General features: G+C 46.2%; 1 protein-coding gene across 3 annotated transcripts in view; it reads right to left on the reverse strand.

Annotated features, from left to right (window-relative positions):
- LOC141051195 (uncharacterized) overlaps window positions 1-15134 on the reverse strand; it is a 364030-nt gene that overhangs the window by 224477 nt on the left and 124419 nt on the right. For all 3 annotated transcript variants that reach the window (XM_073548061.1, XM_073548060.1, XM_073548059.1), the window contains exons 12-13: window positions 14600-14690; window positions 13016-13113 (exon numbers count right to left, since the gene is read on the reverse strand). In XM_073548061.1, coding sequence (XP_073404162.1) covers window positions 13016-13113; window positions 14600-14690 — 189 coding nt within the window. The remainder of the gene's footprint in view (window positions 1-13015; window positions 13114-14599; window positions 14691-15134) is intronic.

A 15134-nucleotide genomic window follows, 5' to 3' on the forward strand; every position in this document is an offset into this window, starting at 1 on the left:
AGCTTCCTGGGAGGTTGAAAATGCAGAATCCAGGCTGCAGCAGGTGAGAACATTTATTCTTACATTGATTCTGCATCTGCAACCTTTCTAAGGATGTCTACATATCTCTGGGTATGACTGTACAAACACGGTTCAAAAGAACCCACATCACCAGTGAGTGGTGAGTATGTCTGTGTGAGAGTTGAATAATAGAGTAATAAGATAATTGTCATCTGTATTATCTGTTGAACTGTTCTGGCAATATACTAATATACTAACTGGTTGTGTACTGGTGCACTGTGTAGCACAAAGTCTGGGATAGACTCTGTGCAGTTTTGTATGAGGCTGTGGTTTTTGGTTGCTCTGGTTTTCAATGTTTCGTGTTGTTTAAGAAGTTGGCTTTGGTGTTCTCGGAGTGTCAGTGGACACTGCTGTAGGTTAAAGTGTCAATCAAATCCAAAGTGCAAGATAGTCAGGCTGTGTGAATCCTTGTATATATGTCTATGAGAACCTCTGAATAAGATGAGAGATGAGTAATTGAGTATAAAAAAAATCCCTGAATGTGATGAATGAATCATCACACATCATTTTTGTGTCAAGAGATTTGTTACCTTTCTAGTTGTGGTGGAATCCCGGACAGATGCGTTAAAGATATTTCAAATCTACATCTGAGACTGAATGAATTGAGTAATGATATAGTTCATGTTATATGTGGCATTACATTGTAAAGTTTCCTGAATGCATTTGGCCAGAAAAAGGGCAAGACTCAGTTAATCTCATTATACAGTTATCTGCTCTTACAGTGAAATCCCGTGATTTTGAGTTTTCTTTGTAGAAATTGATTTTGATAAGTCTAAAGAACTACGGAACTCTGTGAAGGACGCTCTGATGGGAGGGGGGGGAATGATACCGCTGCGCAGTTTTTCTTCTCCCTTCGCTCTTATCTCTGCTGAGTGTGAGCTGTGCTCAAAATTCTCTGTAATTCTATCCGTAAGGTATGCGCTGAAAGATTTGTGCATTTTAAAGCAACAGTACTTAATTGAAGTTGGAAGTTAAAAGTAAAATATGGTGCCTAATTTAGAAGGAAATTGTAAGTGATTGTTTGGTCATTGTAAGTGATTGTTTGGTCATTGTAAGTGATTGTTTGGTCATTGTAAGTGGATTGTTTGGTCATTGTAAGCGATTGGTCATTAATGTGTTTTGAACCTGCTTCTAGTTGTGTGATTGATTTGTATAGCAAATTGTGTATCAACAGAGGAGGTAGCCGACTGTACGGCTGATAAAGTAGGTCAGAGGCCTATCACACCTGGGTCTTCTTACTTTAGTCAGCGGGTTTTTTGTTGTGGGTGAGAGGCGAGGGCGAGGAGCCCTCTGGATATACCTTGGCAGGCTCACTCTGACTTGCTATGTGTGGGCTGTAAGACAGAGGTCCAGACACACAGAAGGGCATTTCAGAAGAAAGGTGAGCTGTCTAAGTTGAAGTAGCCTTCCCACAACAATCCATGGAGCTGGGCTGGAAGGATGAAGGCCTGTTCCTATTCTAGCCAGCTGATCTAACGGGTGAGAGGCAGAGAGCCTTCTCGTTACATCCTGTAGATCTACCGGGTGAGAGGAAAGGAGCCTTCCCGCTACACCTTGACAGGCTCGCTCTGACTTGCTACGTGTGGCCGCCCGTAGATATGGTTAGGCACACTAGAGGGGCATTTCACAATAAAGGTGAGCTGTCGGCAGAAAAAGGTTGAAGCCATGGCAACTTTTTCTGTGTATAGTCGGTGCCCCCAATCGGATCCAAGACAGCTAGGCAAATTGTAAAAGACAGAAGGAAGGAAGCAGTAAAACAAGTGGGACAGATATTGAAAAAGGCAAAAATACCAGAGTGTGAATGTTTGGATGTACAAAAAGGCACAGACTAGGGAAGAAAATAGCAAGTGAATAAATGATGCTTGAGAATGTGCAGCCGTATGGAAGGTGTATTATGAATGTTTGATTGACAAAGTGTAACCAGAGACCCAGACAAAACAGATGGACTTGTAAACACTGTGGTCAGACTCAGACAAACCCAGACTGAATACCTACTTGTGTGACCTGTGCTACTGACCTAAGCAAATTGCACTAAATCCTATCCAGACAAGATCATAAGAAGCTGACATAATAGTGTGGATAGAGGGTAGTGGGGACATTGACCTTCGAGGAGTAAGCTGACAGTAGACAGACGACCAACCCCATCAGGACCTAGAAGTGCGACTAGAATAAGAAAGATGCAGGTGTATTATCCCTGGAGCCCCTCTGACCAGCTAGCTTTGTTGAAGCAGCTGCCTGACCCTGAAGACCAATCATTCCCGTTTTACAGACACAAAGGAAATACAGCAGACATATAAGTGTACCTGGGCAGACCTAGAGAGGTTGCTGAGTTTAAAGGCAGGTGACGCACTAAGACATATAATTAAGACACACACAGATGTGACAAAGAATCAGGCTTGGGGCATGGATGATAAATCTGCACGGTCTGGGGAGAAGCACTATGAGTCACTAAGAAAATGGGCAGACATGGGGTACATTTGCATAAACCCACTTGATGTTAGAATACTGGTGAATGCATTCATTGACGGTATGAACAAAGACTTACGAGACGCCAGACCTGAATGGAGATATGTATATCCGAAAAGACCTCCTTAAGGTAGCTAAAGAAGTTGAGCAAACAAGTACAATAAGACAACCTGTCATGTATACTGGAGTACAAGGAAAGAAGTGGAGACGTAATAAGGGACCTAAGGACCTAGAAACAGTGAGGTGCTGGAATTGTGGTACTTACAAAACTTATTGTTAGTGACAATACCCCTATGAATTTACTGGGAGCAGATGTGCTGAGTGCGATCCCGGCCATCATACAGTACTCTCCTGAGGGTATTAGTCCCCTCTCAGATAAACATTTGTGTATGATTGCGGCAATGGTGTATATGACAAAAGCGGTGAAACTAACACCTGACACCAAAATGCCTGAGGATGAAGAAAAGGGACAGGTGCCAGACACTGTTTGGGCAAGGGGGGAAAAATGATGTGGGTCGGTTGCCCATTCCCCTTGTCATGATTAAATTAGAAAAAAAAAAAAAAAAGGAACCACTCCTCCTTGTAATACCCCTTGAGCCTAGCCAAATCAATTGCCCCGAGCAGAGATATTAGAGAGTATGTTAAGGCAGGGGTTCTGGTGCAAAGAAACCCCCCTGGACTGCAAAGATCTTCCCCCTTCGACACCACTTTGTATCCCATTAGGAAAAAAAAAAAAAAAAAAGGGACTCAAGGGTTTGCTGACACTTACAGAAAGGTTCATGACTTAAGGGTTATTAATGATGATACAGTGAGTGTGACCTCAATCGTCCCCAACACACACACACACACACACACACAATACTGTCACAGATCCCAGTAATGTCAGAATGTTTCACAGTCATTGATTTAGCAGGTGCATTCTTCTCTGTACCCCTGCACCCTGACTGTCAGTATCTTTCTCCTTTACTCATAAAGGTGAACAATATTGTTGGACACTCCTCCCACAAAGGGGGAAAGAAATCCCCTGCCATCTATTCAGCAGCGATGGCAGGGATCCTTGAGTAGTGGCAATCACCTCATCCGCTGATTGTACTATTACAGTACGTGGATGACCCTAAGGGTTGCAAGGTCTCACGTGACAATTACAGTATTACAAACAAAAGGTGACATTTGTTGGGACATTATATTGCCGAAGGTACCAGACACCCAATGGCGGATCTTAATAGGGGCGGATGGGGCGGTCGCCCCGGGCCCAAGGTTTTTTGGGGGCCCAGGGGCAGGGGCGGGCTGGGCCGGGTGGCAGAGAGGCAAATGCCACCCGGACCGCTCCCCCAGCACCTGTACAGGGCCGGCCGTGCCCTGTGCTGTGACGCTGCCGGCAGCAGACAGCCGCCCGCGTCACATTCTATGAGGGGCCGGGAGCTGTGCACGGCCGTCACCTTGACGGCTGCTCAGCTCCGGCTCCCTCCGGCTGTACTTCCGGGTCAGATGTCGGGCGTGCGCGATGACATCATCATGCACGCGCCGACATGTCCCGGAGGATGCTGAAAGCAGAGGCGCTGCTGGGGAGCGAGGCGGCTGTGAGGTAAGTATGGGGAACTTTTTTTTATTTTTTTTTATTTATAAAATGAATTAAATGGGGGAGGGGGTGAGTGGGGGCTGTACACAATGAAGGGGGGGTGACTGGGGCCTGTATGATGATGATGGGGGGGTGACTGGGGGCTGTATATGATGAAGGGGGGGTGACTGGGGCCTGTATATGATGAAGGGGGGGTGACTGGGGTTGTACAGGATGAAGGGGGTGAGTGGGGGCTTCACAGGATGAAGGGGGTGAGTGGGGGCTTCACATGATGAAGGGGGTGAGTGGGGCTGCACATGATGAAGTGGGGGGTGAGTGGGGCTGCACATGATGAAGTGGGGGATGAGTGGGGCTGCACATGATGAAGTGGGGGATGAGTGGGGCTGCACATGATGAAGTGGGGGATAAGTGGGGCTGCACATGATGAAGTGGGGGATAAGTGGGGCTGCACATGATGAAGTGGGGGATAAGTGGGGCTGCACATGATGAAGTGGGGGATAAGGGGGACTGCACATGATGAATTAAGGGGTAAGTGGGACTGCACATGATGAATTAAGGGGTAAGTGGGACTGCACATGATGAATTAAGGGGTAAGTGGGACTGCACATGATGAATTAAGGGGTAAGTGGGACTGCACATGATGAATTAAGGGGTAAGTGGGACTGCACATGATGAATTAAGGGGTATGTGGGACTGCACATGATGAATTAAGGGGTAAGTGGGACTGCACATGATGAATTAAGGGGTAAGTGGGACTGCACATGATGAATTAAGGGGTAAGTGGGACTGCACATGATGAATTAAGGGGTAAGTGGGACTGAACATGATGAATTGGGGGTAAGAGGGACTGAACATGATGAATTGGGGGTAAGGGGCACTGCACATGAAGTGGGGGTAAAATTAACTGCACATGATGATGGGGGAGTGGGGCTGCACATGAAGTTGGGGGGGAAGGGGACTGCACATGATGAAATGGAAGGGGGGATAAGGGGCTGCAAATGATGAAGCGGCACTGCAGATGAAGTGAGTGGGTGATAGGGGACTGCAATGGATGAAGTAAGGGGACTTCAAATTAAAGTGGGGACATTAAAGTGGATCCCCTATGGCCAGGATCACATTGGGCGATTTTGTGCGTATTGGCGTAGGCCTACAGCTTATGTGGAACGTCTTTTTAGGCCATGTCCACACGTGGTGGAATGGTGGCGGGTTTTCCGTATGGACCCGCAGCAAACCAAGTGCTGCGGTCCATACGGCTGTCAATTCCCGCACGGGGACCACAGCGCTCAGGTGGGAAGGGAGGTACAGGGGCCCAGGTTTTATGAACAGCCCCGGGCCCATAGTCCACTTAATCCGCCACTGCAGACACCTGACAGGAAACAGGCAATTCAAAATCTCCCTCTACCCAGGTCACATCAGCATCTATGCACTTTCCTAGGTTTAGTGACCTACAGTAGGCCTTGGATAATGTCCGCTTCACAAATATTCCAACCACTTTATCAGACCCAGGACCTCACACAAAATTGATTGTGTCTGTGCGGTAGGAGCAGCTGCACTACTACTAGGAAAGGCATGCGAGATCACACTGACGTTTCTTTTGACAATCTATTCCCCACATGACATCCATGCCATACTCATACAAGTTCAACCAAAACATGTCTATGGCCAGACAGCTCCGACTTGAGTGTGCTCTACTAATTCCTGAGTATGTCACCCTCAAAAGATGTAGCGTTCTGAATCCAGCCAACCTCCTGCTAGTGGATTCAGGAAAAGGGACAATTGGTGACTATTAGCGAGTGAAGAGGAATACTTTGACATGATGCATGAACATGTCTGCATAGAACTGATGAGTCAGGAGACAGTTGGGTTTGCACACATTCATGAAAAACCTGTTCCTAATAAAGACTTTGAGTTTCTTTTTTGTAGATGGCTCCAGATACCACCAGGATGGACGATTCTACACTGGATATGCAGTAGTATCCTCACATGAGGTAATCCGAGCAGAACCACTCTCTCCTCACATGTCGGCGCAGGAGGCAGAGTTGAAGGCACTCACTGAGGCCTGTAGAGCCGCTGCAGGTAAAGTCGCTAATATTTTCACAGATTCAAAGCCCATTAAAAATGCAGAGCTGGTGAAACAATTGATGGAGGCATTGATGTTACCAGTCCAGGTTGGCATTGTCAAGGTAAAAGCACACACAAAGGTGACTCCGTGGAGATAGAGGGCAATAGAAGGGCGAACGAGGCTGCTAAAATAGCACAAGGCGGCCTAGAGAGAGCAGTGGACGGTGGCAGGGAGTCAGCGTATTCCAGCCACATTGGGTCTAGATGTCCTGAAATCCCTCCGTCAAAAGGCTGCCCAAACAGAGAAGATACACCGGGGAGACTGGGAGCTGAGCTGAACTCAAATGGAGTATGGGAGAATAAGGATAAAATGTGCCCACCAAAGTCCCTGTTCCCAATCATGGCGCAAGCAATGCATGGCCCCACTCACACCTCAAAAAGTCACATGTGTGCCATGGTAGATGCCTTCTGGATCGCTCCTGGTTTCAGTTACGCAGCTGCGAAACTTGTACAATCATGCCTCATCTGTGCACAGCACAACCCAGGTAAAACAGTAAAAGAAAGCGACACCTAGGCCTCTCTACTCGTTTCAGAGACTGCAGATAGATGACATACAGCTACCAAGGTAGGAGTGTATGCAAATATCCTAGTATGTGTAGATCTCTTCTCTGGTTGGCCGGAAGCCTATCCGGTAAAATGTGCAAATGCTAAAACGACTGCACACAAACTGATGAAAGAACTGATCTGCAGGTATGGTGTCCCAGAAGCCACAGAAACAGATAGGGGTACACACTTCACGGGAGAAATAATGAGGGAAGTCATGCAGGCCCTGGGTGTACAGCAAACATTTCATACACCATATAGGCCACAAAGTAGTGGGAAAGTGGAAAGACTAAATGGGACACTTGAACTGAAAATTCAAAAGGCCATGGCAGACACAGGAAAGAGCTGGGTAGAGTGCTTGCCTCTTGCACTCTTTTCAGTCAGACACACTCCAAATAGAAAGACAGGCTTGTGTCCCTTTGAAGTCCTGTTTGGTAGTGCACCACAGACTGGTCTGTACTTCCCACAGGTGCTACAAATGCAACACGGTTGTATGTCCAGGCCTTGCAGGAAAGACTTAATGTGGTGCATAAACACGTGTTCTCATACATTCCAGATCCTAATGCCAGTGCAGATGTGCATCAGCTGAATCCAGGTGATTGGGTGGTTATACGCAGACATGTGAGAAGGAGCCTGGACCCACGATTTGACGGCCCCTTCCAAGTCCAGCTGACCACATCCACCTCAGTAAAACTTGAGAGAAAACCCACCTGGATCCACGCCAGTCACTGCAAGAAGGTCCTTTCACCAGCAGAATGACGGTACTCCTCATCACCTTACTGGCAGTGACAGGGTTACTGCGCACTGCAGAGACACAGGACAAACCCTTAAATGCTGACTGGGACAACAAACTTATTCGGCATCATGCTCTTCTTATAAAGGACATGGAAGGACAGAAACCGAAGGACTGTTGGATCTGTACACACAGCCCAGTATCTGCGAGGACTATGCCGTACTTGGCCTTACCTCTGGAGCCATGGGAGGTATTAACCCCACACTGCATACACAATGAGACTTGGACTCAATCTAGGTTTTGGGGAAAAGATGTGCCCAGTGATATATCTGCCTCATTGGCTATAATCGGATGGGCCGCTAATCCCTGGTTTCAGTTTAATATAACGCGGCCTAAAGGTACAAATGTGGTGGCGGGAATATAACTCAGATGTCGGAAATATGGTCGCCAGGAGGAGGAGGACTGAAATCCCTCACTCAGACCCTATTCCCAATGATGGACTGTGGTTCAGTCTTCAACACACTGGAGCAGACACCTGTGGTGAGGACAATAATTGCTTCCGCATATACACTCGCGATCAAACACAGGTTAATAAGACGGTGTACCAAGATGGTGTTGAAGGCTGTAAATCATCTACGGGTAAAATAATAAGGAAAGAAAGGGGTAAATGTACATCTGGTATAAGGCTGTGTGCACACGCTGCGGATTTTGCTGTGGTTCCGCAGCAATTTTGGCCGCTGCGGACCCGCAGCAGTTTTTGCTGCGGTGTACAGTACCATGATTCCCTATGGGAATCAAAAACCGCAGTGCAGACGGTGCGGAATTTTCCGCGCGGATTATCTGCGGTTTTCAATCCGCAGAAAGAATTGACATGTCAATTCTTTCTGCGGATTCCCCTGCGGTTTGCCATCTCCTCCATTGAGGAGATAAAAAACCGCAGGGCAAAACCGCAGAGCAATCCGCAGGTAAAACCGCAGGTCTTTTGACCTGTGGTTTCACCTGCGGATTGTACAAAATCCGCGCGGATGAATCCGCACCTAACCCGCAGCGTGTGCACACAGCCTCAGGGGAAAACAAATGAATAATACTTGGTGTGCCCATAAGCCTGTGTCAGGACTTTTGAGTTTATACCAATGTATACAGACCCCTGGTCACATTTGTGTTCTCCCTGAAGGAGTATTCTTGGTTTGTGGGCATCGTGCCTACAGGTGGGTGAGCCCGGACATAAGAGGGGTTTGCACTCTTGCCAAACTGACACCAGCCACTTTCATAGTTCCGCATAGTAAAATAGACAGCAGCAGTCCCAATTCATACTTTGTATAGAAGGGCTGCAGACAATAAGCCCCAGCCAAATGGTAGGCCGCATCTAGTAGAAATGGGGATAACAAAAAATATTCAGTAGTATGCTAGTATACCCCTTCATAACTAAAATGTGGGATAAATTAGTAGAAGCTACAGACTACCTGGATGATCAGATTTTCCAGATTCTTGAAGTTCTAAATGAAACTAATACAATACAGAGACAATTAATTGTAGTTACTAACCAACATACTAGAGTACTAGATTACCTGACAGCAAAAGAAGGAGGAATGTGTCAGATAATTGGTCCCACCTGTTGTAATTATATCGACCCTGCTGGCAATCTCCAGATCAGGGCCGGTATAGACAAAATAGGTGAACTTAGAGACCAATGGTTAAAGCAACACACAGTGCAAACAGATACTCCTGGTGAGGTAACACATTCTCTTTCCTAAATCCAGCAAATTGGTTTAATGGCTTAGCAGGATGGATTTTTGGCATTTTGCAGACTTGTATGCAAATTTTGTTGTTTTGCCTATTGTTTTATGTAGCCGTAAAAACGCTAATATATGTATTACTTAAGCTACTGAATAATGTATGCATGAAAAAAAAAAAAAATCTAAGGCTGAACCTTCTGAAGTGTATTATAGACCCCAGGTAGCCATTGCTGATGGGGAAAGTGAGTGTCCACACTGAGGGTGGATGGGCGAAGCAGGTAGGAAGCCCCCTTATGGGTACTAGACCCATGAGACAGTAGCTCCTTTGTGGACATCAGCTGACCCTGTGGCAAAGGTTATACCATTTACAAAAGGGGGAAATTGATATAGAAGAGTTAATGTTTTGCTTTTATATCCCTTTAAATGCCTTTAAGACTTCAATTGCCTTTTGCCTTATTGCTAGAATTATTCTTATGTAGACTAGCAGTCTCTGTCTTCAAGGAAACTATACTTGTTATCATATTTGTTCTCAACATGTTCTGGGTATATTGTAAACAAGGTGCGACCCTGAGGTGATGGTGGGGGCCAAATGAGCTCCATAGAGTTACATATTGTTGTAAATGGTATAAAAACATGTCTTATATTTCATTACGTCAGATAAAGTGATTTGACCACGGCTTGTGTGTTGAAGTGTCTTTGTCTCCAAGCGCTTGCAACAGAAAGGGCGAAAAACCTCACAATTCGGACTCACTGGTGATCTGGACAGCTGACGCTTGGTCAGAACAAAAGCAGCTACGACATGACCAACCAACTGTGGAAGCTGTGCGGCATAAAGTCCATTTGAAGCGCCCCGTACCACCCGTAAACCAATGGGTTGTGTGAATGCTTTAACGGGACATTAAAACAGCTCATTGGGACTTTTACCAGGACCTACAGGGACTGGGAGAAATTCTTGCCACACCCCACACCTCCTGTTTGCCTATCGGGAGGTGCCCCAAGAATCCACAGGGTTCTCCCCGTTTGAGCTGGTATACGGGAGACGGGTAAGGGGACCCCTAGACTTAAGCTTGAACACGGGGAGGGCCTCATAGAAGGGGTACCTATTGTCCCCTATGTGCTGTAATTCCGGGACCGCCTACAGGAGCGGACCCAGGTTGTACGTGAGAACCTGCAGGCGAACCAGCGGCGCCAGCGCGTATGGTACGATCGGAGGGCCAGAGAGCGCACTTTGGAAATAGGACAGAAGGTCCTGGTGTTAGAGCCCACTAAGCAGAATAAGTTTCAAGCTGCATGACAGGGGCCCTACCAGGTAGTGGGTAAAATAGCTGACACAGCCTAAAATGTCGCCGATTGTGACGACCCCAGGGTTATCCGCATGTTCCACGTGAATATGCTGAAGCCCTACCAGGAGCGCCCTGAAGAGGTAGTGGCCATCTGTACACCTGAAGCAGAGGATTTAGCTGGACTTCCCTTGCCGGATGTCTTAGGGGAAAGGACTCAGTTTAAAACATGGGACCAGGTACACTTGGGTGAAGACCTAGGCCCCCGAGACAGCAGGCGGAGGCATTGTTGAGGCTGCGACAGAGAATGTTTTCAGAGAGACCGGGGTACACTCGCCTGGCACAACACAAGGTTGAGACCCAGGATCAGACCCCCTACGACAAAACCCCTTACACGTCCCTGAGTCTGTACGAGAGGGGATACGACAAGAGATACAAGAGATGCTGCGTTTGGGGGTCATGGAAGAGTCAGATAGTCCCTGGGCATCCCCCGTAGTGTTAGTGACCAAGGAGGATGGGACTACATGGTTTTGTGTAGACTATTGTAGGCTCAATGAGAAAACAGTGACGGATGCATACCCCATGCCGCGTGTGGATGAGTTGTTAGACTGGCTGGCGGGGGCAAAGTATTTGACCACCATCGATCTTTGCAAAGGCTACTGGCAGATTCCCCTTAGTCCTGATGCTATTCCCAAGTCGGCATTTGTCACCCCGTTCGGCTTATTCCAGTTTCGAGTTATGCCATTCGGTGACCTTCCAAAGGTTGGCTGACCAGCTTCTGAATGGTCTCCAGGACTATGCTTGTGCCTACCTGGACGACATCGCCATCTATAGTGCGACATGGGAAGAGCTTCTAAATCACCTAGAGACAGTATTGGACAGGATCCACCAGCCGGAATCACCCTGAACCCAAACAAGTGTCACGTGGGCAAAGCAGAGGTTCAGTATTTAGGGCATTGGGTGGGAAGTGGGAAACAGCGACCAGAACCAGCCAAGATTGAGGCCATAGTCAAATGGCCCATCCCACACACTAAAACCCAGGTCATGGCGTTTCTAGGGACAGCAGGGTATTACAGGAAATTCGTTCCCAATTACAGCAGCGTAGCCAAGCCCCTCACTGATCTGACCCATAAGAACCTACCCCGCCAGGTAACCTGGACCTCAGAGTGTGAGGAAGCCTTCCGCCAACTAAAAGACGCCCTCACCAATACCCCTGTATTGGCCGCACCCGATCCAACTAAACGTTTCCTGGTTCACACAGAAGCTTCTATGTTTGAATTGGGGGCAGTACTGAGCCAAGTCGGGCCGGACGGCCAAGAACACCCGGTAGCTTACCCGAGTCGGAAACTACTGCCCCGTGAAGCTATGCGGCCATCGAGAACAAGTGCCTGGCGGTAGTATGGGCACTCAAGAAGTTGCAACCATATTTGTATGGACGACAGTTATCCCTCCTAACGAACCATAATCCCCTAGTCTGGCTTAAACGGGTCTCCAGAGACAACGCCAGATTGCTGCGGTGGAGTTTAGCCCTACAACCTCTGGACTTCACCATCCACCACAGACCCGGCAAACAAAACGGTAACGCCGATGGACTAAGTCGACAAACGGAACTTGTACCAACCCCATAAACTTCGGTCATCCCCAAACCGATCCGTTGAGGATCAGACTGTGTATGCCGATCGCGTCGCTGAAAAGGGGAGCCGTGTTACGTGTTACAGAACCACTCAGCACCCAGAATATGTTGTGCAGTTATATGTATGTATAATAGGTTCTATGTGAGAAGCATGTCCCTAATGCATCAGCCCACAGGCTGCGCCCCATGGGCGCTTTTCTATTGGCCTGCCCTCTGTATCTGTGATATATTCTGTGTCCTGTGAGTAAAGTGTTGTCAGACTGGAAATACGTGGAGAAGCAGTGATCTTTTATATGCACCCATGTAACCAAGGAATTCCAGCCAGCGTCATTCATTCAGACTCAAGCCAACGCAGAGCGGACCTCTGAAAACACGGGGTGGTACTGAAAGAGGTACTCCAGCTTGGTAGACCCAGTTACAGCCACCAGATAAAGAACATACTATACTGCACTAATGGAAGGACAAGTGAAAGGGAATAATTATAACAGACTAAGGATGGGGGAATGTGACAATATACAGCTCAACACAATAACGCACTAATCACTAAACTATATGGGTTGCTCAGGCACCTTTCTATTGGGGAGGGCTCCTGTTAGATAAGATGCCTCCCAGCTATTGGTGGGGGCATTTACTGTGTACATTCTCTGCTACTTTAAGAGAAGGGAAGCGCGCACATTAGGCATGCTGCCGGGAAGTGCACCCACACAGGAGACAGGGAGCACACCGAAAAATGTAAAAGCAAGAACGCATCCACAGCAGTGAGCATGTCGACGTCCCTGCATGCGAGAGGAGGGGGAACCATGCATGGGTGCCGGCATTAGCATTACAATAGGAGAGATATCATGACACCTTCTTTCCATCTACCTGATGATCCTGAGGAACATTGGGATTTTCTTGATTACAGTCCTGATGAACAAGAGGACGAGGACATGTCTCTGGTGTTATACTGTTACTGGATAGATCTGGAGGAAAGACATACAGGGGCTGAATTAATTCTTTACAAAACAGATAGTTATATGCCATGTGCTTTTAGTCCTATTACCTGGTGATGTGAGGGACAGAACTATGGTAACAGACAGCAAATACAGTGGAATGAAGGCCTGAATTGCCACAATTTGCAGGCCACAAATAGACTAGGCATCTGACAGTGATAGCAGACTTTTCAATGTGTGGCCCGTATTTTTTTAAATTTTCACTGCAAAATAGTGTTTAGAGCTAGGGTAACACACAGCAAAAATCGAATCGAAGCCTGAAAAGCACACTTTGTAGCCCAAAGATTGAGGAGGCATGTCACAGGGATACCAGACTGATCAATATGTGGCCTGGAGTTTTTTTACATTTTTTTTTACCCCAAAATACTGTATAGACCTAGGATAACAGACAGCAAAACAGTGGTATATAGACCGGAAATTCCACAATTTGTAGAACACAGATCTATCTTCGTCAGACGCCAGATCTAACACAGTTAAATATGTGGCCTGGATTTTTTTTGGCCCACCAAAATTGTGTCAATAAGTAGGCTATGACACTAAAAAAAAAAAAAAATTGTAAAATATTTAGCGTGATGATATGCGATGCGTGTGTGTACAAAACACAGTGATAAATATATCAACTGTAGCTAAATATTTTTGGCCAGCAAAATGGTGTCCAAAAATGTTGTAAGACTCTCCAAAAAATACTACAGTACCACAAAAAATGCCAGAGTTTTCTGCGCTAAAATTAGTAAGATTTAGGTGCAAAAAAAAAAATTATTCCTAGCCACAGATACCTGCAGCTAGGTGTGTATATATATATATATATATATATATATATATATATATATATATATATATATATATATATATATATATATATATATATATATATATATATATATCAGCACCAGACAGTAATGGACCCTTTTGACGTATACAGCGAGATCTATATACTCACATACAGCGCCTACATGCCTTACACTGATGTGGATATGTGCCCATAGACTCTCCTGCCTACCTAGCTCTGCAGTCTATATATCCCCTAATTAGCCCTTAAAAGGACGGTTGGTTTAGCTGGATTTGTGGATTGAGCAATGGTAGACAAACACTAACTAATAAAAGCACAAATCTGACTCTCAGCAGCAGTTCTCCCTACACTGTCTGAATCCGGAGCTGAATGTGCAGGGTGGCGTCCTTCTCTTATAGACCTGATGACGCTGTGTGTCCAGCAAATCACTGTAATACCACAACAAAGATGGCTGCGGCATTACAGTGCATGGCAGACAATCCATTATTTTTCCCTGTTGTAAGAACAGTATTCGGCATTTCAATTTTACCACTACAAATACATATGATAAAAGTTTTCAAAATTTGTGTCACACACAAAAATAAAAAAATAAAAACCACACCACAATTGTAGCATTCAGTGGCTTAAAAGAATCTGACTTCTGTAAAGTTTGCGGTCACTACTCACCTGTACTGTTATCTGGAGGAATCTCCTCATTACACAGCTCATCACCCCTCACAAATGTCTCTGTAGTATTACTATGGAGCAGATCTTCACCCTGAAAGAAATATTGTAAAAGTCACAGACAGATGAAGTCACATTTATGATCAGCTCTAATCCTGCCATCTCCACCGTTCTCATTACACCAGTATAAAACAATGACACTGGTATTGGTGAGTTCCTGCGGGGATACAACCACCCCCCACCACTATTTCAACCCCTTAAAATAAAGACTGACACCGAATTTCTTTGGAATAATTATGGCCACTGCAGCCTTTTATTTAAATAACAAAACTCTGAGAATAAATAATATTTCCTTGAAGCTCCGAAAAATCTGGTGAATACAAGAATGAAGTGAACAACCACCAAATTATTTACCACCAGCTGTTACCCCACTGGCTCGGGAGCACCATAACCGCAAGTATACCAATGTTCACTCCCAACATCCTGGGGATCCGACCACTTAGCCGATTTCCCCACCCTATTTCACCAGATCCACAAT

The sequence above is a fragment of the Dendrobates tinctorius genome, unplaced genomic scaffold (assembly GCF_039654945.1).
Source record: "Dendrobates tinctorius isolate UK_male_01 unplaced genomic scaffold, ASM3965494v1 ptg000155l, whole genome shotgun sequence".
Lineage (NCBI taxonomy): Eukaryota > Metazoa > Chordata > Amphibia > Anura > Dendrobatidae > Dendrobates > Dendrobates tinctorius.